The following is a 25,804-nucleotide window of genomic DNA, read 5'->3' on the forward strand; positions in this document are numbered from 1 at the left end:
TACATAATGCACCTTTAAGTAAACGTCTTAAAGTATGCTCAGTGGTAGGGCGAGTTGTCTTTCAACTGAAAGGTTGTGGGTTCAATTCTTGGCTCTGCATAATGTGTCCTTGAGTAAGACAGAACCCCATGTTAAGGCGTGTTAATGGGTATGAAAGATGGGTGAATGGATGAAAAATGTAGTGTAAAGCAGACGTTACCAACTCTTCTTCTTTGTAAAAGTTGCTAGAAATAGAAATAACAAAGTAAAGTGCATACGTGAATTTAAGTACAGTAACAAAGAATTTTTATTTTAATACTTATTACAAGAATTAGTTTTTCTTCTGTGAAAATCAATTCAATTATCAAATTGTTTCCTTGATAAACAATAAGAAAAGGGAACACATTTATTGAGTATTACACAAATATATTTGATTAACTTCCTTTAAAATAGAATAATAAATATGTCAGCCTGTAGTCCCCTTGGCAGGTTGACGTGTCAATGAAAAACTGATAAGTGCCAGTGTCATCAGATGATTTATATACATGTTATTTATTATATGCTCATATTTGTACATGAACTTCGTTTTTGTTCATAATCGGCTCTGTGACATTATCTTTTTTTTACAAATATGTTAGTTGAGTCTGACTGTATCTTTTGTTAAATAAGGTTTATTGAACATAAATAAATAAAACACAAAGCAGAGCATTTCCTCAAAAATACTGACCTATTCCAAGATTAATTTACTTATTTTCAGTTGGCCTTTGACACTATCAAAGTTAATGTTTTTATGTTCGCATTTATATCTACATTTTCTACCACATCCATTAATACTGTATTGTTTCTTAGTAAATGTATGTAAAGAATGGGAACAGGACAACAATATACACCTGAAATCATCTGGATATTTCCAGTCTCCCTTTATTATTATTATTATTCACATGATGAAACAAACTGTTTGCAGTGTTCCCAACACACGTTAGTCAACACATTGATACAATGTGACGTCATGACATTCAATAAATCAAATTTATACTGTTTTCGTTTTGTCCTCCGCAGGTTTGGGCTCCCTGAAGCCGGAGCAGCAGACGGATTTTCCGGCCTGAGTCTTACAGCATCTCCGCATCTCCTGGATCACATCCTCACACATTCTCTCCACGTACCTGTGAGCTGCAGTTTATTAAAACAACGTCAACAACGCGCACTTTATCTGACAACACAGAACTAGATATAGTTGTTTTTTGAGTGTACCTTGTAAACACTTCTGAATGTCACATGCCTGCTTTTGACACGGGTCTTTCTGGGGCATGCCTGAAAATAAGTAAACGCATAAATAAATGGAAAAAAACTAACATATACGATGACAGTTTTCTGAAAATGTTCATCAGTTCGTTTAAGGTCTTAATCGAGAGTCGCTCGCACCTCTGTCGTTTTATTTTCTTCTTTATAAACGTTGTTTACAATGCGCTTTCTCTGTTTAGGGTCGACGAGCTAACGTTAGCCGTGGTTGAAGTAACCGCTCGGCTTCTTTTCTCTGCGGAGTTTGATTAAGTTTAAACGTGAATTACCGCCACCTACTGGACTGGAGTCTGGATCATGAGATTGGGCAGGGGAAAAAAACAGTTTTTCTACTACTTCTACTACTACCACTTCTAGTACCACTACTACTATTGCTATTCCTAGTACCACTACAGATGGATTGCAACAAAAAGTAAAACGTTGCTTCATATGTAATGCTTAAATAACATGGTGGCCCTAGTTACTTCATGTTCATGTCCTTGACTATAAAAAATACTACTACTACTACGGAAGAGGATTAGGGCCCCAATTGTAATGTTGTAATTTTTTATTGTAACAACATTTAAAAAATAAATAAATAAATGAATAAATAATAATTCAAAAGCCATCATTCTGAGAAAAAAAGTCAGAATTCTGACTTTAAACTCACTTCCTCCTACAAACAGAACCAAATGAATCATCTCTTACTTGGTGAAACAGCGACATCTAGTGGTTTGCTTAAAATATGAATCTGGAATACCTTATCAACCAAAAAATAATATATACATATATTTTTTTTAAATAAAAAACTTTAATGAATATGTTACTTTGTTTACTTGCATATATGGAGGACCATAAATAAGAATATAATAAATACACAATTAATTCATTCATAAATACAGAGATAAGTAAATGATTTAATAAATATAAGAACAAATAAACAAATAAATGAAAGTCGGCTATCAAAAGAAAAAATCATAGATAAATATATTTCTTCAGTATATTTATTATTTTATTTATTAATTAATTCTAACAAATAACTGCCAGTAGTTTTGACCCGGAATAATTAATATTTATATTTTAGTGTGACAAATTAGCTAAAAAAAAAATGCATTACATTACAAAAACAAAAGTACCACAAGAATTATATTATAAACAATGAAATAAAGGTGAATAAAGTTATTTTTAATTTATTTTTTAATTAACATTTTATTCATAAAGACATTAAAGGAAACAGTTGATATTTACAGGAATGATCTGCTTATCTTTAACATTCAGTGTTATTAAATATACAAGAATGTTGTCATGGTTGCTATGTTATTGTGCAGCTACTCGCTTATGTTACAAGATAAATATACTGATAGGAAAATTATATATATATATATGTATATATAAATTAGAAGCAGGATATGGCATGGGAAGCTTCATGACAAAGACTAAACTAATGATGATCTACAGAAAAAAAGAGTGTGTTCATGTTAAAATACTGACAAAATAAAGTATATTCTGGTCTCTTTCATTGTGAGATGTAAAGTCAGATTCTTATAAATATCTGTAGAGATGCGAACACGTTGCTGAAGTCTCCGCGTGCTTGTCCAACACCTCGTCTCCAGATCACTTCAAACACCTGAGCCAAAACATAAAGACACTGTGGGTTAACAACACGAGGATACTGGAGAAAAACGCTGACCTCGTCGTGATTCAGTTGTTCACCTTTGGTCTTGGCCTTGAGAATGAACTGCTTGCTCTTCTTCTCCAGTGTGTTGGAGGCGGTGCAGGTGTAGGTGCCCGGAGGCAGCGAGGACGACGTCAGGACGGCGTCGTCCTCCGTCCTCTCCTGCTGCACGGGGTGAGACGACTGCCAGCTGTAAACGGGGGAGGGATTTCCTGTGGCCGTGCAGTTTAAGGAGACGTCAGCTCCAGCTGCCATGTCTAAAACCTGTGTTTCAGGACTGAGGAACACTGGAGGAACTGGAGAGGAGAAGATAAGGAGTCAACCACTGTGTGTCCAATTGATTCTTTATTTACGTGTCTGTAAGTGTTTAAAAATTAGGTGTGGAAATTCCACAATTCTTCTTTGGACACAATGACTTCCATTTATATGGACAGCCTAAAAAGCCTTAGCCAAAACATTAACCATAATCAGTTAACCACAATTCAATCTTAGGGTTAAACTTAACCAGTTCCTCCAAAGACTTGCTGTCATTCCCTGGAGACTTAGTCTAACTAACCCTAACCTCATCTGAACCATACACTACCGTTCAAAAGTTTGGGGTCACTTAGAAATGCCCTTATTTTTGAAGGAAAATCCCTTTTTTTTCAATGAATACCACATTAAATGAATCAGAAATACATTCTATACATTATTAATGTAATGTGACTGTGTACACAGGTCCCCACAACATGAGTAATACCTGTAAAGCACACACCCAAACTTGTTTTTATCACTTAGTGAGGACACCTCATAGACTCCATTCCCTCGACCCTTACCCAAATCTTAACCATCACAACTAAGTGCCTTACCCTACCTTACCCTACCTTACTTACCTTATCTTACCTTACCCTACCTTACCTACCTTACTTACCTTATCTTACCTTACCCTACCTTACCCCACCTTACCCTACCTTACCCTACCTTACTTACCTTATCTTACCCTACCTTACCTTACTTACCTTATCTTACCCTACCTTACCTTACCTTACCCTACCTTACCTTACCTTACTTACCTTATCTTACCCTACCTTACCTTACCTTACCTTACCTTACCTTACCTTACCTTACCTTACCTTACCCTACCTTACCTTACTTACCGTACCCTACCTTACCTTACCTTACCCTACCTTACCTTACTTACCTTACCTTACCCTACCTTACCCTACCTTACCTTACTTACCTTACTTACCTTACCTTACCCTACCTTATTTACCTTACCTTACCCTACCTTACTTACCTTACCTTACCCTACCTTACTTACCTTATCTTACCCTACCTTACCTTACCTTACCCTACCTTACCCTACCTTACCTTACCTTATTTACCTTACCCTACCCTACCTTACCTTACTTACCTTACCTTACCTTACCGTACCTTACCTACCTTACCCTACCTTATTTACCTTACCTTACCCTACCTTACCTTACCTTACCTTACCTTACCTTACCTTACCTTACCTTACCTTACCTTACCTTACCCTACCTTACCTTACCCTACCTTACTTACCTTACCTTACCTACCTTATCTTACCTTACCTTACTTACCCTACCTTACCTTACTTACCTTACCTTACCTTACCCTACCTTACCTTACCTTACTTACCCTACCTTACCTTACTTACCTTACCTTACCTTACCTTACCTTACTTACCCTACCTTACCTTACTTACCTTACCTTACCTTACCTTACCTTACCTTACCCTAACCCTAAGCTAAACCCAATTCTATCCTTAATAGTGAAACGTTAAAAGTCTCAACCCTTAAAAAAGCCCTTTAAAGTTGTGGGGCCCAGACAAAATGTATATAAATAAAGGTTTATACGTAGACCTCACAAATTTATAAATACAAGTGTACACACACAGCATTTTTCGTGAGGACATCATCATCATCTCAGCCATCATAACTTAATGTAAAACTAAAGCTAAACCCAATTCTAATCTCTGAAACGAGGTCTTAACCCTTTAAAATGCTCTAAAAATTGTGTGGACCAGCTAAAGTGTCCTCACAGTCCAGGACAGTGACAGGTCGAGGACTCACAGTACACTGAGGCGTTGAGAGGCTCCGAGGTCACGGCAGGAGACGGCTGTGGTCCCTCTGGTCCGAGCTCCAGCTCTGCGACACACCTGTACTGCGCTCCATCCTCGGCTTTGGTCGGCGTGACGAGCAGGACGGAGGACACCTGGACGGGCGAGGACGACGTGAGGTCGGAGAAGGAGTGGTTGTAAACCTCCGTCTGGCCCCGGTACCACCTCAGAGTGAGGTATTGGACGGGGGCCACGTTTTGGACCTCGCACAGCAGCTGGTACTCTCTGCCTTCAATCATGGGGCCGGTGTGGTTCACAGGCCTGATGGAGACGCTGTCCGGGGTTTCTGGATGAAACATGGTTTTTGAGTGTCATTGTAAAATACTTATATTTTTCAAGGGTAATTTTACACCTTATCTTTTATTTTTTATCTGTCGTTGTGTCAGCAGTGAATCCCTGTAAATGCAAGGATAATGTGTCCGTCTGATGTATCTGTTAATCCCATAATTGTCCATAACTTTGGCCACGAGATAAAAGCAACACTTCTGCCCAATCCAATGAAAAAGTTTTCCAGAATTTTCTTCAGCTCTCTAAATTGAGATTATTTTTATAAAAAGAAATTCTTTAGATCAATGAGATTATTTTTCCTGGAAAAAAAAAATACAATAAAAAAATAATCTGTTTTTTCCCGGTTCTCTAAATTAATAAGATAATTTTCCAGCTCTGCTTCATCACAATAATGAAAATAACATTCCCTGAAATTTTTTCAACTGTTTCTCTAAATGAACACGATTATTAGTTCTGTTTCTCTAAATCAATGTGATAAAAAAAAGATTTCAGCTTGGTTTTTCTGAATGAATGAGAAAAATCCTTCGGGCTTTGCTTCTCCACATTTTTTGTGATTATTTTTCCTGATCAATCTCAGTTTTTCTGAATGAATGAGAAATATTTTCCTGCGCTGCACAATATTCTTTAAGATGGTACACAAGGGTGGAGATGACCTTTGACCTCTTTCTGCAATAATCTGCTCTTTCTTCCATCGTGATCTAAGGTCTGAGGGTGGTGTGTTCTGATTGGCTCTCCACTGGACAGGAGTTTAAAAGAAATCCTGAGCAAAAGACTGGAGAGCAACTTTTTTTTCTTTCTTTTTACATATTTCACTGTAAAGCAATGTGTGAAAGGTTTGATTTGTGTATTTCTACCATGTTAGAATGAAAAAGAGGAGGCGACTCACTGTAGAGGACGAGGTTCAGTTTCTCCTCACATTGTCTCGGAGCAGTGAAAAACACTCCATAACAGATGGGCTCCTCGATCCAGTCGATGAGGCTGTCGACCTTCCACTGGACGCTCAGGTTCTGCTGAGTGTGAGCGGCACTGATGACCGACTCCCAGCCCAGAACGCGCACCGGTCGCGTGGCTTCACAGCTGACGGACACCGGCTCCCCGAAGCCCACCACCACTCTGGAGGGCTTCAGCACGAGGGAGCAGCTTTCACCTGACACTGAGCCACAGGAAGACACCACCATAAAATATGCACGAAATGTACAAAACATTCATTTATCAAAGGATGTTACAAACTATTATACTATATACTAATACATAGACAAAATATTATAATGTTTCTAGTAGTTTTTACTCATATTTTTTTTAAAGTACATTCTCCCAAAAATATATAGATTTTTTTACAAAAACATGTTACTAACTCTTGTTAGTTTGGATTACCAAAACATGTTACTAAATGTTGTGAAAATGGTTAAACATGTTAATGTTTAAAGCACATTACATTACAGTACAAGCGATTGTAAGTGTTCTTAAAATAAAGAATCTGAATCAGAATGTAAGTTACAGGAAGATGGGAACATTTTCCTAATTTAGGGCAGCAAACAGTTTCTGTTTTATATTCGTAAGCTAACCAATACAAAACATTCATTTACCAAAGGACTTTACAAACTATTATACTATATACTAATACATTGACAAAATATTATAATGTTTCTAGTAGTTTTTACTCATATTTTTTCTTTTTTCTTTTTTTAAAGTGCATTCTCCCAAAAATATATATATTTTTTACAATAACATGTAACTAAATGTTGTGAAAATGGTTAAACATGTTAATGTTTAAAGCACACTACATTACAGTACAAGCTAGTTTAAGTGTTCTTAAACTAAAGAAAAATAAAGAACATTTTCTGAATTCAATTGTTTTATATTCGTAAGCTCTCATAAAACATGCAATATCCACATTTTCTGAAAACCAAACCAATACAAAACATTCATTTACCAAAAGATTTTACAAAAAACCTATACGTTATTAATAAAACAATGTCATTAACTTTACATTTTTTTTTTACAATTTTTAAGTTACTACTGTTTCAGAGATGTCTTCACTGTTTACACAATGATAAAGTGTTGCAACGTTGTAAAGGAACACATTAATGTTAATGCTAAAATTCACTTCTTACTCCACATTTTTACCAAAAAATATTACGTTATCAAATATCTTTTACAGAATATTGAATAGTCAAAGAAACATAATTACTACTATCACAAAAAATACATGGTTTTCCAAAAACTTACATAAATATTATAATGTTACAACATTTATTTGACTAATGTTTAAAAAAATAATCATAATAATAATAATCTGTGTAAACTTCTTACAACTATTGTAAAATGCAACACAAATATTTGCAAGAATTTACCCCAAAATTCAACATTATGTTTTTTATTTTTACAGAATCTTACTAATATCACCAAAATTACTTGGTTAATGAAAATCTGTTACAAATTACTATAATGTTACTAGTCATTTTCTCCAATTCTTTTATTTTTATTTTATTTTTTACAAAAACATGTTACTAACTAGTTAAAAATCCCCTAAATGTTATGAAAACATCTTAATGTTAAAGGCATATTACAGTCTGTATGTGGGTATAGATTTACAGTACAAACTAGTTAAATTAAAATAGAAATAGTTAAAAAAGAAAATTTGTATCAATTTAACAATAATTGGCTTATTTTTTTACAAGGGCTGTTTTTACAGTGTATAACTTGGACACAGTGTGTACAAAGATGACTATAATTGGAAATAACACGTTGTGAAGTCAACAAATAGAGGTCATTGTTTGCAGCATCAAACATGATCTATAACATCAAAATGTTTTAATGATTTTTTTAATTTAATTTTATATTTTTAAAAAAGAAGTTTTTCTTAACGTTTTCCCCTTTTTAAGAAACATTAGTCTGAAAGTGGGTGTAGATTTACAAGTGTTTGAATCAGATTGTTTGTTTGTTTTAACTAGGGCTGTTTTTACAGTGTATAACTTAGACACAGGGTGTAAAAAGATGACTGTAACACATTGTGAAGTCAAGACAAAGACAAGACAAAACCATTTTCCTCAGACAAATGCAGCATCAAACATTATCTACAACATCAAAATATGAGGGAGGGGTAAAAACGCAGGTATTACCTGAGTAAAACATGCAAAAGTTCAGAATCCATCTCACGACGTCGATCCCCATTTTTATTTTTCTGCACCGAGCAAACAGACGATTCAGAGGGGGGAGCCGAGCCAGGGGAAGACGAAGAATTCCAACTTGGACTTGAGCTTAGCAACTCCACAGGGAAGCTATGTTTGAACAAAAGGGCCCTGGTTGTCCCAGCTGACAACCCAGTGTGTGTGTGTGTGTGTGTGTGTGTGTGTGTGTGTGTGTGTGTGTGTGTGTGTGTGTGTGTGTGTGTGTGTGTGTGTGTGTGTGTGTGTGTGTGTGTGTGTGTGTGTGTGTGTGTGTGTGTGTGTGTAAAAAGGGAAATCGGGAAGTTGAGCAGGTGGCAGGTCTCCACAAGAACACAGGCCAGCCATTTGTGCTGCAGCGAATCTTAGTTTAGTGCAATACTTTTCTTCACCATAAAGAATCTACATGTACATATCTTACGTACCATGCTTACGTTCATCTTTAATGTCAAGCTAAAACTATCCCAGATTAGGACCAATTGAAAAGAAATCAAATCAAAAATTGTATCCGTAAGCGACCATAAAACGTATGTATTCATCCACATTTTCTGTTTACTACTGTTACGGACATGCATTTTAAGGTGAATAACAATTGCCTCTTTGTTTTTGTTTGTTTTCCACTGAAGAGGAAGTCGGATAAAGCCCAATTTATACTCCTGCGTAAAGTGCTCTGCCTAGGTTACGCAGAGCCTGTCGCAGAGTCTCTGCGTCGTCTCGGACTGCACGAAATATTTTTTAAGTGTCCGTCAGTCCGTCAAGGGACAACGGAGACGACAAAAGCTGCGATTGGTCCTCAGGACAGGCCGAGCTAAGCTGCTCTGTGCCGGCTCACAGTGCGCACCGAGCGTCCGCAGAGGCGGAGCTGATCACCGCCGACAACGTCGCTGCCAAACTATAAATACATCATATCTTAATACACAAACCACATGTTTAGACTCTAAATGGCCAATTTCTTGCCTCAAATTATCTTAAAACTGCGTTCCGTCACACAGAAAAGTGAGAAACGTCCACTGTTTCAACAACAACAGTCTTTCTCTCTCTTTCTCTCTCGGACGCCATTGCTCACTGTAGCCAAATGCACAACAACCTTGCGTAGCGACCCCTACTGATCGGGCGGGAAATTGCATCGCGTATCCGTCACCACAACGCAGAAGTATGAAGGCCCGAGGCGTCTCCGTGGTTACGCAGTCGGATAACGCATGACGCAGTCGGAGAAGTATAATGTGGCCTTTATTCATCAACTAAGTAGAGGGTTATCAAACTGTGAATTCACCTCTGCCAGGCTTGTTCTGTATCGTGTGGCTCTCTTTGAATTTCATCAAGCGCTGTGATAACTTTGTATATATACATATATATATGTATATATATATATATACAGTATATATATCTTATATCCTTCCCCTGCTTTGTCAGCATCAACAATCCTCTTTCTCAAGTCTGATTTCTTTTAGTTTTTGGCATGATGCTTTTCTCAAGCGACAACTCAAATCCTTAAAAAGGTCAGTTCTTAAGGGAGATGATCATTTTGACCCTGGTAGTTTTTGGTTGTTGTGGAATAGTTGGCTGTCGACCTTCCACTGGACTGGAATAATTTCATTTCTGTGTGCAAAGTCAAATAATGGAAGCATCCAAATTAAAACCAGGAATGATTTGCTCTGTTTAACCGCACTGAGGGAATATAAAACAATGACGTCTTCATAGAGAGGCTAATCATTTCAACTGGAAGGGTAATGTCAATGTTATGCCTACGTTGTGTGTATTGCAACTGAATCACACGCATCTGGAAGTGAAAAATATAGTATTTCACATTATGATCATGATTAATCATAATGTGATCATCGTATATTGATCATATTTTGTGCTGTGCCATGCATTTCCTATTTGGTGTGATTTATCTTTGTCAGATTTATCTGCATTTTGTTCTCGTTTTTCTTTGAAATTTAAATGACTGAGTCTGAAAGAAGCCTAATATGCACAGATTGAACTAAACTAAAATATTGACTCACTGGAGAGTTTCATATGGCCCACCAGACTTAAATTTTTACAAAATAATTTCTTTGTACTAATATATTTTTTTGTGACATTTGAACAAAAAAACAGTTAAATGTAACTCTTTGAGTGAAATGTAAACACAACAAGTTAAATACACCCTGGCAAAATGTTACATATGACTTTTTAAGTCAAATTTGAACAAACTCTTAAGTGATGTTTGGACAATTAACAAGTTAAATTGAACTCTTTCAGTGAAATTTAAACACAATAAAAGAGTTAACTATAACATTGGGAAAGTGTTAAAATTGACCTTTTAAGTGCAACTAAAAATATATGCCACTATAGAAAATATGATCAATTTATACATATTAAAAAAAGAAATCTACCAAAACTGAACAATGCAAAAACTTTAAGAAAAATATTCTGGTTTGAAGTTAAATTTCTGCTCAACTGTAATTTGCCTTAAACTGAGACAGAAAACCATGTCATGAATGTTGACTTTTGAGGAAGCTGACTTTAACCTTAAATGTCTCTGCAGACTTGAGCTGCTCGTTATTATTCTTAACACTCGTGTCAAGGGTTCGATATCTTAACAATTCCCTTCACATGACTGACTGAGGTGTGGCCGCTGGTTTGATTTCAAACCAAAGATTTGTATCTCTGTGACGAGAGCCTGTTTTTCATTCCCGAGCAGCCCAGAGCTCAGCTCGGCTCGGATCAGCTTGGCATGTGGCTCAATGAGACTCACACTGTGAACAGAATGTTGCGCTGAGCATCAGCTGTGGTCGCACTGGGAGTAACCGGACGCTTACGCGGACGGATTTATATTTATGGACAAGCACAGCTGGGAATCTGGGATGTGCAGCGCAGTGCAGCGTGGCCTCTTTCACTTTCTCTTCCCTGCTTCTTCTTCTGGAGGTTCAACAGTTTCAAATAAAAGCTTTTAAAAAAACCAAGACGCCATGACAAATTGAGCAATAGTCATTGCCAGGTTGTCATAGCAACGCATACACAAACAGAAGCCCCCGCGTAGCAAAAGCCAGAGAGGAGAGTGGAAACGACGGCAGCTGAACGTAAAGAAAAAAAAAAAGGGTTTATGTTGGCAGGCGAAAGAGAAGGAGAAACAAGTCTTTGTCTTCTTTAAGTGCTGATTAGTATGTCAGACTGAGCGCTGTATAATCGAAACCAGGCTGAATTAAGGGGGGAGCCGTGTAGAAGTAAAATAATAACAATAAAACAGCATGAACTCGGAGATTAAAGATAGTCAGAATGCTGAGATTTAAAAACAAAAACAAAAAAACAAACAAACAAAAACAACAAACTGAGATTTAAGTCATCATTTAATCTCAGAATTCTGACTTTAATATTTTAAACAAAACAACACATCTCTGACTTGTACATTTTATTAAAATGGTCTTTGGTTTTGTTTTTTTCTGACTGGCACAAATCAGTCGAGCTGCACGACGTCGTGGCTCATGTTCAGCTCATAATACGATAAAAAGCATCGAATGAAATCGCAGGAAAACACATTATGTGATCAGTCTCCTCAGTGCAAACACATTATCATCATTATTCCACACATGTACCCATGCATACATTTTAAAAAATAATAATAATAATAGTCGTATCAATAATATAGTAAAACAAGTTAGACAGTAAACGTTGCAGTCTTATCGTAACACTTTATGAGTCAGTTCAACGCCTAGGAGTTTTACAGATATGGTAAATTAAGTGATATCTGAACAATTAAAGTCTTAAATATAACTAGTATATTGTTCAAATTTAACACTTAAAAAGTCAAATTTAACACTTAAAAAGTCAAATTTAACACTTTTCCATGGTGCATTTAATTGTTTTATGTTTAAATACAACTAGAAGAGTTAAACTTCACTTATTAATGTTCAAATATCGCTTAAAATAGTAAAATTTACCACTTTTCCAGGTTATATTTAACTCTTTGAATGTTCAAATAGCACTAAATTAGTTAATTGGTGTTAAATGTAACTCTTTTGTGGTATTCAAACACAAAAGGAGGTAAATACACCATAGGAAAGGGTTAAAATTTACTTTTTAAGTGCTATTTGAACAACAAACAAGTACAATTTAACTATTTCAGCTGTATTTAAACAAAAGGAGTTAAATACACCCTGGGAAAGTGTTCAAAATCAAAGTGCTAAATGTAACGTGTTTAGTGTTTAAATATCACTTAAAAAGTCAAATGTAACACTTTCCCAGGGTGTTCAAATGCTACTAAAAGAGTTAAATTTGCCACTTCTACTGCCAGAGTGTATTTGATCCAAATTGGAATTGGCGTTAAATGAAATCTTTTCACGTTACTTAAAAGCCTGCAACATTTGCTACGTAACGATGCACAAACATGGATACAGTCATTAAAAATAATAAAACAAAACTGAAAAACACCCTCAAGCAAATATAGATAATGTAGCTGTATTGAAAACAGAGAAAACACCTGAGTGGGTCAAGTTAGTGCCTCACAATCCTCTGCTGTTAAAGGGACAGTTCAGGATTTCTGAAGTGGGACTGTATGATGTATTTATACATACACATGACAATGTGTTTTTATATATATAGTATATATGTATAATTGGGTCATTTTTGTGGGTCCAGATTCTTTTTATTTGGGTGCAGACGGAGGCAAAAAGGCTCTTCTCATTCTAAAGGTTGCAGACCCCTGATTTAGTTCCTGTGTAAAGCGCGGTATAGAGACAAACCAGGCAACAACTCCCATGATACCAAAAATCCCAGTATTTCTGACGCTCAGATTTTTTAAATTTTTATCTTGATTAGTGGAGCTGTTGGTTTAAGTTTATCGTGTTATTTTCATGGCTTCTGTTCGCCAGGAGAAGAGACACAAAAGGTGTTCACTCCCTGGTCACATGACTCTCTGTTCCGGCTCAGATATACAGTTATGTAAACATCATACCCTGAGTTTCTGTTGAGTTAAAAATAGAAAAGTGAAAAATGAAAGATGTGACAGTGAAAGCGATACCGTCGCTACTTTCTTATGATGAGAGCTGCAACCACAAATCAGTTATTAATCATTTTACTAAATTACCCGGCAACTATTCTGACAATCAATTTTGATTTCTTACATCATTTTCTGCTTCTTAAATGCTTTTTTGCGCTTTTAACAAATAAATCATTAAAAGTGAATACATTAGACATCTGAGAACATCATCATTTCCATGCGCTTACATATGATGGACCAAATAATCTATTAATCAATAAATAATTGACAGATTAATCAAATTGCAGACAAGACATTCTCCTTTCTTAGTCATGTTTAGTGAAATTTGTTTTTTTCCACAAAACAAATTTCTTGATTAAATGAGGTGAATGTGAACACAGGCTTTCAAAACACCAGCGCTACAAAACAGCTTCCTAAAAAGTGAGTTTCCTCACGGAGGCTGTGGAGGCTCAACACTTCCTGTGTGCTGCGAGCTAACGCTGCGTTCCATTGACATCGGAACCCGGGAGTGACCATAGATCTACACCGAGCATGTCCAAAGACAGCACACACCCGGCCTAAAAAGTAAAGGTACCGTTCTTAGTCGAAACACAAGCCTGACCTGGGGCTTCACTATTCCAAATCGTACCATACCAAACTGAACCATAACCATGATGGAAACACGATTATTGCGCCTAAAACCATTCCTTTCCTTGTTGCTGACACATATCCGCTCACCTGTAATTAGACACCGACCACGGCGAAGCAACTCCTACTTAAAACATCCACTTCAGAAATTCAAAATCATCCCTTTAAGGCTGAATAATAAAACCAGGATAATGTAGCAACATAGTGTATCCGAGGCGTCCAACGGTATAATTCGTCTTTCAGCACTTAGTTAAGCCCAATTTATACTCCTGCGTAAAGTGTTCTACGTAGGTTACGCAGAGCCTCTGCACGACTGCACGAAATATTTTTTAAGTGTCCGTCACTCCGTCAAGGGACAACAGAGACGGCAAGAGCTGCGATTGGTCCTCAGGACAGGCCGAGCTAACGCTGCTCTGTGCCGGCTCACAGTGCGCAGAGCGTCCACAGAGGCAGAGCTGATCACCGCCGACAACGTCGCTGCCAAACTATAAATACGTCATATCTTAACACACACAGCACATGTTTAGACTCTAAATGGCTAATTTCTCGCCTCAAATTATCTTAAAACTGCGTTCTGTTACACAGAAAAGTGAGAAGCGGCCACTGTTTCAACAACAACAGTCTTTCTCTCTATTTTCTCTCTCGGACGCCATTGCTCACTGTAGCCAAAAGCACAACAACCTTGCGCAGCGACCCCTACTGATCGAGCAGGAAATTGCAGCGCGTATCTGTCCATGACGCAGAAGTATGAAGGCTCGAGTCGTCTCCGTGGTGACGCAGTCGGATAACGCATTACGCAGTCGGAGAAGTATAATGTGGCCTTTAGTCTGCATCGTACGACGCTCAATCTCAATCTTGTTGCAATGGTAGCATAAAGTGGGTTATAACCCTCTAATGACCATCATGACATTCAGGCCGCCTATATTTTCATTTTATATTCAATCAGTGAGTGCTTCTACACTTATTTAACAGTTCAGGAATTGAGGGTACCAAGAAGCAGACATCACAAACGTATGACGTGCTGGTCGGTCATTCCGTGGTCGTCCTGAGGGGCTATTGTAATGACAAGTATATGGGCGCAAAGCTCTATTTCTCTGCTTTCTTTGCACAAACTGTCTAGGATTTATAGTCGTTAATCAGAGGTTTCATCGCAGTATCATCTCAATGTCCACAGACACCGGTTAGGGCTGGTTAGAACAGTGTGGATCGTACCATAGAGTAAAATGTGCAGGACACAGAATCAAAACCAAAAAGCCCAGCACAGCTGCAGGGTGAGGTGTTCATGCTCTACATGCACCATGGTGTTGTGACATTAAAACTCAAACACAGATAAAAAGATAAAGCACTTGACCTCTGAATCCCTCTGGTTTCTTGAGTCTTTGACAATGCAATATTATTGATTATTGGATTGGATTAGGCATTCGTAGACCTGGTTCACACCGGACTGATGCGTTGCGTGCACATGTAAACAGATTACCTGTTGATAGTGATATTGACATTCTATTAACAATATAATATAAACCCGACACCATTTCACAAAAGTGTTAGTCAGCTGAATAAAAATAAACCATAAATATTACATATTTAAAACTATTTTTAGCAGCTGTGGAGGAAAGAAACCCTTATGTATGATACAGTTCTAGCACGGCTTGACTCGGCTTGTTTTGTTTTTGCTTTTCCATTAGTGATAGTACCTGGTGCTTTTTTAGTACCTGCCGATACAAACAGACTGCGTAGAGTCACGAGTGCGACGTCCGACACAAGGATCAAAGCAAACAACGCCAAACTGTAGATCAGTTTTAAAAAATCCTTTAAAAACTATGTGCGTTAATCTCCAACATTTAGCAAAGGAAATGTCTAAAATCTCAATATTTAACAGAAGAGTCTGGTGTATTTAGTGACAGCACTGCTGAAAGCCAGCGATCGTCAGCCAAATCACGACCCGATCACCCGTATTTTCGCAGTTCAGTCCTGGTCATGCATGGAGGACTGAACGACTCTGTGAACTAATCTTTTTAATTAACCCTCTTATGAGCGTCATGATAATCAGGCCACTGAGATTGAGGGTGAATTCCAATTCCTTGCTTAACCCTAAATCTCAAAAATGCACCGCTCCCTCTAGTGCAAGTGCTGTCCTGATTCTCAGAAAAATTAAGTTGAGGGCCAAGTTTAAGGGCTGTATCGCCCTCAATATTGAGATTTTCCGAGACCACCCTTGGGAGCAAGGGCTACCCAGAATGCATTTCATTTTGATATAACAAAGATGGCGTCGAAATCAGCGAAACGAGTGCCGCTTTATCTTCCACGTGAGGGCTGCGGGGGCGCACTGTGCCAATCTGAGCTGACATAGGGTGAAAGTCTAGGAGTTACGGTACAATGAGATAAAACGCATGCCAAATCCTGTGGGCGACAAAACGACTGGCAACAGAAGGGTTAAGTGATTCTAATGATCTAGTTACACCGGGAAAAAACTGCTCTGCCCGTCACTAGATACCAAACATAGTAGAGGAGAGCCGAGTAGTGCCAGAAATGGAAAATGGAAAGTTCTGCAAGTATTTGTCAACATTATCAAGATATAGAGATACATTTATAGAGATAAATCAGAAACTATAATCAGAAACATATCGGCGGTGTGAGGAGACGCGTGAGCAAGACACAGCGGTCCATGCCACACATCCAGTGTGAACCAGGCGTCAAAATTACAGCTGCATCACATGCAGAAATGCACCATCAGAGAAAACACCATGCCTGTAAGGTATTTAAAGATGGAGTAGATGGGATATTTCCACTTTTAGTTGAGTGTAAATTTTTGGCTGCTCGACTCACTCAACAGTTGACAACAAACAGCCATCACCGTCTACTCCACCTTTAAGAGCTATGAAACCGTCATGCTCACCCACAAAAACACACAAAAAAAATACAATTTGCTCTGAAAGAGCCATGCAAAAATAATAATAAAAATAGTAATAAATGAAACTTTAAAAAGTCAGTCTCATACAGGTCCTGATGAGGCAGGTTGTCCTCTGAGGTAGCTGCCTTTGCTGAGCGAAAATGTGCCGGCAGGCGTCAGAGTTAACAGACCAGTAATGAGGAGGACGACTCCCAGGGACACAAAAACTCCAACTATGGCAGCAAATGTCGATGGATTCCCTGTGGGAGAGGGAGTTTTTGTGTTTTTATTACATTCACACTCTCGCTCTCTCTGTGTGTGCGTTATGTTCTGGAAGCGTTTCTCTGTTTATGATAAACCGCACATGCCAAGATGAAAATTAAAACAAGGAAAACAGCTAGTATAATCCCAGCCGTGGTTCCAGGGCGACCGCCTGATGGAGAACAACAGTTTGAAGGAATTATAGAAGGATTATTTTAGTTTTTATATATACATATATATATGTAAAAATGCAAAAAAGTGATACAAAAGTCAAAACAAAAGGATAGATGATCCGTGTACTTGACGATCAACGGATTTTTGTTTTAAGAAAATAAAACCATAATTACCATTTACAAATAGGGAAATAAAAAATGACAACCATTTAAAAAGGAAAAGGACAGAATGATCAGATGTCTGGATGTGCAAACAGAAATCGGGAAAAAAAATAGTTTTTCGACTTTGCATAGTTTATATTGTTGTGACCCAGAAAACTATTGTTATGACGTTGTCGTTTAGTTGTTCCCGGACGTCAGGAGTGCTGTGCAGAATGGACATTTGCTTGCATTCTAAATATGTCTTTACACCAATTTACTAGTTTTATAGCAGAAAACAGACTGAATGGAAAGTCCTGTGGTGAAAGCTCAGCTGCATGGAAACTCAGTATGGAGCGACGAGAATGTGTGGAGCTCAGCACATAGGGCTGGGCGATAATACGATAATTACATATATCGCAATAGAACTTTTCCTCAATATAAAAACAAGACGCATAGACCTTTGATAGAACTCCATGTTTTGACAGACAACCCAAACAGCCAATGACAATGAAAGAAGTGGTGCTTTGAACCAATCATGTGGCTGGAATAGCTGCAGCCACGTCATGTGACAAGCAGGGGGCAGCAGGTGTGTTAAAGGTCACATAGAGTGGTCCTGTTGCACATATATGTTAGTTATGGAGGTCTACTTACATATATTAAAGCGGAACTAGACCGGAAGTTCCTATTATCGCTGTTTTTTTTGGTGTGTATCTGCGTCATTACCTTGTTTATGAAGCCTGACGGTTCGAAAAACAAACAGTTCAGCCATTGCTGAGAACGTTGTGTTTTATTGTAATCTCGGGGCTCAACGAGATCACTGAAAATCCCGTAATAGTTACGTAAGCAGCGGTTCTCCTGAACAACCGATCGTCCTGCTCCGGGCGGTAGTCCGGGCACATCCGGTTATGACATTGAACCGCAGAAGAAGAATAACGTCCGTTGTGGAGGTGTTTCACGAGCAACAGTGTCTTCTGACTCTGGGTCTGACTCCGGTTTAAAGTCATAAAGGGACTGCGGCGGGGAGTCGTGAAGAAAAACAGAGAGGGAGCACAGCTCCCTCTCTGTTTTTCGAACCGTCAGGGCTTCATAAACAAGGTAATGACGCAGATACACACAAAAAAAACAGCGATAATAGGAACTTCCGGTCTAGTTCCGCTTTAAAGTTTTCATTAGCGCAGCCACCAACAGCAGCTCTTCCATCAGGTTCGTGTGGTGTTTGTTGCATGATCGCGGGCGGTTATATCCGCTCACTACCCACTGATAAGAAGCAGCAGTGGCATCTCTCCCCTGAAGAACACAAGAGCTAACTGCAGACCATTATGGTGCTTTTCCATGACCCATTTAAATACATTGTTAAACAAAAATAATAAATAACTTTTCCTATCTTTACATTTCACTTCAGAGTAAAGGGGAAACTTTATATTTGACAGAAATATTGAGATTTGTGTTGTGATATATATCGTATGATATATGAACAGTATATACTGATAAAGAAAATTGCCCCATCGCCCAGCCATATCAGCACACCCACTTTTTTTTCCCATTCAGTCTGTTTTCTGCTATAAAACCAGTAAATGGTGTAAAGACAATGTTTAGACTGCAGGCAAATTTCCATTCAGCGCAGCGCTCATGACTTTCGGGTACAGCGTAACAGTGTCATCACCTGTATGACTCTGTAATCGTCCGCCTCATCACAGAAGATGATGACAAAGAGTACAGAGAACTTGTACAGGACTTTGTGGACTGGTCCCTGTGGAACCGCCTCCAGATTAAAGTGGGGAAAACTAAGGACCTGGTCGTGGACTTCTGCAGGAGACGACTGCACTCTCCTCCAACATCCAGGAAGTGGACATTGACATCTTACAAATACCTGGGTGTTCACATTAAAGCTCACATAGAGTGGTCCTGTTGCACATATATGTTAGTTATGGAGGTCTACTTACATACATTAACTTGTTTTTATGGTCAAAAACCTCCTAGTTGCTGTAAACGAGCCGATAGAAATCCTCTTTTCTGACGCTGTTTCCCAGCCGCGAGACTTGAGACTCAAATCTCTCAACCCGGAAGTGACATCATCAGCACACCCGCTCTCAGAAGCACAGCTCCCCCCTCTGGAACGGTGGATGCACTGCTACTCATTATCAAAACATTGTTTTAACAGTGTTGAAAAATAGCTTCTTCACGACTCCCCGCAGCAGTCCCTTTTATGACTTTGACCTGGAGTCAGAAGACACTGTCGCTCGTGAAACACCTCCACAACAGACGTTATTCTTCTTCTGCGGTTCAATGTACGCAACCGGATGTGCCCGGACTAGTGCCCGGAGCAGGAGAATCTGCTGTTCAGGAGAACCGGTGTTTACATAACCCTAACGGGATTTTCAGAGATCTCACTGACCCTGAGATTACAATAAAACACAGCGTTCTCAGCAATGGCTGAAATGTTTGTTTAGAACCTTCAGGGCTTCATAAACAAGGGTAATGACGCAGATACACACTAAAAAACAGCCTTAATTGGAACTCCCGGTCTGGGTCCGCTTTAATAATAAACTGGACTGGTCTGACCATGCTGCTGCACTCCACAGGAAGGGTCAGAGCAGACTACGTGTTGAGGAGAATAAGGTCTTTTGGAGTGCAGAGAGAACTCCTTAAGACCTTCTGGGCAGTAGCATCACAGCTGTGGACAGGAACAGCCTGGACAGTGATTAAAAAAGCCAGCTCTGTCCTTGGATGTCCCCTCGACCCAGTCGAGGTGGTGGGAGTAGAATGGCTATCAAGCTATCATCTCTGATGGACAATCTCTCTCATCCCCTGCAGGACACCATCACAGCACTGGGCAGCTCCTTCAGTAACAAACTGAAACATCCTAAATGTCTGTCCTCCCTGCAGCTGTTACACATAATCATCCCACGTGCAATTTTCTGTAAATTTAAACATTTTACACAAGTGCAATATACAGTACATATGTAATTTCCCATGTTCAATCTCTGTTTATAATGTAAATATCTAGTCAATACTAATGTACATTACACCTTCTATTTTAACTTTTTTATTGTGTTTGTCTTTTTGTTTATATCTTTGTATATTTGCTCTTTTTGGTAATGCTAATATAAGCAGACTAATAAAGGACTATATTATATTAATCAAATTCGATTATTATCAATATTATCTTCCACAGATCATTCTGTCTTTTTCCCTTCTCAGTGTTTGTCGATTTTTGTTTTTCATTTCCGTATTTGTAAACAGTATTTATAAACGTTTTATGGTTTGGATTTTTCTTAAAGCGAAAATCCCTTTGCCAAGTTTGTCAAGTACACGGACCATATGTTATAATTTAGTGACATTATCTTACTTGGGGGTTCGATGAGAGTGATATATTTGGTCTTCGTTCCCTGGCTGTTGGACGAAGTGCAGGCATACGTCCCTGGAAACTGAAGGAACTTGTCCAGGACGAGCGTCTTTTCATTTTTTAACTTCTCCATCTGCTCTATGGGTTGAGGAAAACTCCAGCTGTAGAGGGGCGACGGGTTTCCTGTTGCTGCGCAGTCTAAATAGATAACTTTTCGGTCAGCCGGAACATCCAGTGTCTCATTTTCAGGCTTTTTGAAAGTGGGCGGGTCTGAGGGGGGGAGCACAAAATTAAAATACATACAAACAGAAATAAATAAAACATACTGCTGCCAAGTCAGGGTTAATGTTATTTTTTTCACGTGTTATCATTATAACAAGAACATTTTTAGTTTTTATTTGTTGTAACATGATGTCATAATAACAGAAAACATCTCATTATTCTGGGAAAATTAAAATTTTTATGATGACATTACTTGCTATAAATTAAAAATGAAAAGCATTATTTATATATATTTATATATATTTCGTTATGCATTGATATAGTGGAAAAACAATAGGATGAGGATGAATTATACATACAAAAACTAAGAATATGGGGGATTCTACTTTATTTTTGTGGTGGGGTTGTCAATACAGTGAAATATTGCAATATTATATGGCTTTTGAGACAATAAGTATCACATTTTTTTAGCATATAATTTTTTAATTTAGCTTTAAATAAAGAATTAACTTATAAGTATAAAAATGTTTACGTTTCAGTCCACTAGATGGTGTCAGCTGTATCTGAATATATGATTTTGCAATATTACTTTTATGCAATATCGCAATAATAACATATTGTGACATATCGTGGTGTGTCACGATTTTTATTGCCAAGTGCACTGCCAATTGCCAAGGCTAATATCGGAAGTTGTTGTTGCTGAAGCCTGTGGCTCTTATTTTGAAGGCCAGGGTGAAAGGAAGTGATGTTGGGTAAGAGACATTTACTGAATGTGGGGAAAACATTTATCGCAGTACAATTGTTTGTTTGCTAAATATTGTTCAGCCCTAATTATGGATTTCTTTATACATTTTCCTCGTGAGGCAGCAGTTTCCATTGAAACATGCAAGCAGGTGTTCAGAACTCACACAGAACGGTCAATGAATGTGCCTTCGACCTCATTGGGGGCATATCGGCTCCTGTCGGCATCACGTTGAGCTTTGCCTCGCACCAGACCTGAGCTCCGTTATCATCTCTGTTGACCTTCATGTAGTAGACAGAAGACTTGTTGACTGGAGACGGAATGGGCTCTTGGAACGTCTCCGTGAGGATCTTGCTCCCTTTGCGCCAGTATACAGTGAGGTTCTGCGCTGGAGCGACATTTGTAACGTCACACTGCATTTGATACGTTAAACCCTCCACCACTGGACCAGTCTGACTCGGTGCATTCATGGACACACTGTCTGGCATTTCTGGGAAAATATGAAAGAAAACAAAATATTCAGCGGTTACAAATGGTTTAAGGGATAGTTGAGAACGTTTGTATAGCCCCTTTTCCACCTATAGTCCCAGCTCACCTTGGCACGGTTTAGGTTGGTTTCCCTGGTAATTGTTGGAGATTAACCAATGTTTTTAGGATTGTTAAAAAATAAATATTAAATAAAAAACCTAGCCAGAGCAGGTACTAAAAAAAGGACCTGGTACCATGTACTATGCTGTCAATCCCCCTAATTGATCAAGGTAAGCCAGAGCTATGGCGCTGTGTAACTTAAGACGCTGCAGAGTCACAGAGTTGTTATTACGCACCGCACAGGAAGCATCGATTTACAGCGAGTTATCATACTTTTTTTTTCTTCTTCTTTTCTTTTTAGATCTGTAGTGACATATAAATAAAATTAAATGGGTTTTTAATAATTTGGTACCTAAGAAATCTCAAATGGCACAGATGGTGCCAAACTGTGCCAAAAGTGAGGATGCCCAGACATCTCTTTAAAGAGCCCATATTATACTCATTACCCCAAGTTAAACTAGTTCCTGATGCCCTAATGAACATGTCTGTGTCATGCTTTAGTCAAAATAGCATAAGGATGAAGCACAATAGCAGTTCAATAAACCTGCCAAAACAGCCCTTTTCATACTGTCGCCACTTATCACCTATTGTCATGCACCGTCGTCCCAACCCCCGCTCTGTATACCCCATAGTAATGTCCATTTACCCGTGAGCGACCACGATTTTGGCTTCTCGTGATCATAAAAACATTAGAATCGAAGAAAAACGATTAATGAGCCGCGCGGCACGGCGTGTATGTAAATTCCTATGCTAGAAAAACACCTTGAATGCACCAGTGTTACTGCAGCTGCAAGTGACGTGTGTGGATCAATAATGAGGAGAGAACGTGGAAACACGACAGAAAGGTAGCCTTTGGTTGAGAAGAAATGTAGGACAACATCTACATCTTTCTGCAGTGCTTTCAAACGCGTGCTCTTCATATTATTGATCTACACATGTCACTCGCTAAAGGCCACATTACTGCAGCGGCACGTAACTGGTGCGTTCAAGGTGTTTTTCTAGCATAGGAATTTACATACACGATCAACAACAGGGCTTGTGAAGCTTGTGAACATTTTTTCATAAATAAAATATATCCATTGGACACACAAGTCCTCTGAGGCTGGTAGTTTGTGTAAAACACTGTGCTCCGCTGTGCAGCCACTCTTCCTCCCTCACCTGCACTCTCGTATTTCACAGGGACAAGGGGGAGCTACGGTGGAGCTGTGAATTACTCTGCCTGGCGGGGTGCCAACATTCACGGTGAAATGTGTCGCTATGTCGTAATTCCGCAGGAGGTTTAAACATTGCATGTTTTATCGCCTATACTTACACTAACTGGAACCACTAAAACATGACTGAGTCTTGTTTTTTCACATTTTGGGGACTGGTATGGCCCCCTGAGTCCCAAATATCAGTACTAAAATGATTAAAAAGTTGATTTTGCACAATATGGGCCCTTTAATAAAGCCTCTATAATTTCACTCTGCTTCATTTCAGCAGCATCAGACTTTGCACAGCTCATGTCCACATGTTGTTACATGACCTCCATGTTTTTTTAAGCTCCTACTGCATATTTTAAAGGTGATATTTGCTTTAAAATGCAATATTTTTTTAGGTGAGAGAAAAAAATCCTTCAGTTATGCTGTGTTCCATGTACATTTACTCTGACACAGTGGCATCTACAGTGGAACTTACACCTCTGGTGGAATCTCACTAGTGTTATCTTAATTTTGATACCAAGATAATCCACATAGAGCTTGTAACTGCAGAGGTTTACTCTATTTAGTTTGTCATTTTCGAGCAGGGACTCCAAAAAGAGAGTCAGGGAATAAGTGGTTAAAGAATTGTTGAGGATTTTTGAGGTAAGTTTGTATGAGGCACTTATTCTTGGGGCCATTTCCATTCTTTCCCATTTTCACCACCTACAGAAACGGAACTTAAAAAATTACTCTAAAACTGTAGTATATATGCCAGGCCTGTATGTGGCGCTGTAACTTTGGACACCAACAATGCAGAAAACGATGACAAAGATGGCAACAGAGAGGCGGGGCTACGACATCATTACTTTCCCAAATTTCCCCATAAATAAGCATACTCTGACTTTTTCTGATATTTGTTGGGCATGGACTACGAAGGTATATTTGGTGCAAAAGTCACGAGCACATTTAACTGCAGATTTCACATGCGCACACTAAAGTCACAAATGTGTAACACTTGAAGTTGAACATATTTTTTTATACCTTGTTAACACAAAATAGGGCTACAGGTACACAAATCCTTGTTACAGGTACACAAATCCTATCCTATGCATCACAACTTCCAGCAGTCATGTGCTCGTGACTTTTGCAACAAATATACCTTCATAATGGACACAAAACTATAGGATAACTGTCGTTATGTTGGGCCACAATCTAATAGTGCTTTTCCATTATACAGTTCCAGAACAACTTGGCACGGCTCGACTCTACTCGTTTTGATATCGTTTTCCCTTACTATAGTACCTCCTCAATGTGGGTGGAGTCGTTGTTAATGACACAAACACACAAGAAAGTGATGGTCAACGTAGTTCGTTTTCGATGTAACGGAATCATTAGAATCACTTGATTAAAAAGATTTGTTCACAGAATCTTTCAGTACGTCCTGCATGACTGGAGTGCAGACTCCTTAAATATTGAGATTTTAGACATTGTTTGCTAAATGTTGGAGATTAACGCATGTTTTTTTTTTTTAGGATATTTAAGTTTTTATAACTGATCTATAATTCAGCATTGTTCGGTTTGATTCTTGTGTTGGACGTCACGCTCATGATTCTTCCAGTGACGACGATATTAGTATTGGCTCAGCTCGCTTGGAACCTCGTCAGAGCAGGAATTTTAAAAAACGCATTAGATACCAGGTATTATCACTGATGGAAAAGAAAAAAAAGGGGCAGAGTAATGCTTGAACTGTGTAGTGGAAAAGCGATAAACCTCATACATGAATGAATGTACTTACTATAGACAGTGACCGGCAGCTGTTGAATACACTGACTGTCACTGAAGCGACTGATGAAGCACATGGGGCTAAATTTCCACAGATTGACTTTGTCGATTTGTAACGTGAGAGAGGAGAAGCCCTCCTTAAATCCAATGCCACCGAGTGGAGACTCCCAGCCCATTCCCGCCGTCTGATTGGACGACGAGCTGCAGTTGACGGAGAACGAGTCTCCGTACGCCACGACGACCTGAGGAGGGCTCAGGTCGAGGTGACAGCCGGCACTCACAGACTTTCCTGCAGACGGAAGAACACACAAAGGATCAGTGCCTTAGTTGTGTATTTAGAACTAAAGATGGATTGATATCA

At 38.6% G+C, this 25,804-nt stretch overlaps 2 protein-coding genes across 2 annotated transcripts; both read right to left on the reverse strand.

Moving 5' to 3' along the window:
• Nucleotides 1-1,009: 1,009 nt before the first annotated feature.
• Nucleotides 1,010-8,484, reverse strand: LOC310932568 (intercellular adhesion molecule 2-like; the record flags this gene model as incomplete). Its single annotated transcript, XM_083895894.1, has 6 exons — nt 8,465-8,484; nt 6,229-6,495; nt 5,008-5,340; nt 2,971-3,228; nt 1,231-1,290; nt 1,010-1,149 (listed from the first exon to the last, which is right to left on the reverse strand). Exons 1-6 carry the CDS (start codon nt 8,475-8,477, stop codon nt 1,010-1,012), a joined length of 1,071 nt encoding a protein of 356 aa, XP_083752020.1. The 5' UTR covers nt 8,478-8,484.
• An 8,611-nt stretch (nt 8,485-17,095) lies between these two features.
• Nucleotides 17,096-22,380, reverse strand: LOC310932569 (cell adhesion molecule 3-like; the record flags this gene model as incomplete). Its single annotated transcript, XM_083895895.1, has 3 exons — nt 17,096-17,267; nt 20,932-21,198; nt 22,059-22,380. The coding sequence occupies 3 exons, from the start codon at nt 22,378-22,380 to the stop codon at nt 17,110-17,112; spliced, it is 747 nt and encodes a 248-aa protein (XP_083752021.1). The 3' UTR covers nt 17,096-17,109.
• Nucleotides 22,381-25,804: the final 3,424 nt, after the last annotated feature.

Source organism: Microchirus variegatus (assembly GCF_963457635.1).
Source record: "Microchirus variegatus genome assembly, chromosome: 10".
In the NCBI taxonomy this organism is placed as follows: Eukaryota; Metazoa; Chordata; class Actinopteri; order Pleuronectiformes; family Soleidae; genus Microchirus; species Microchirus variegatus.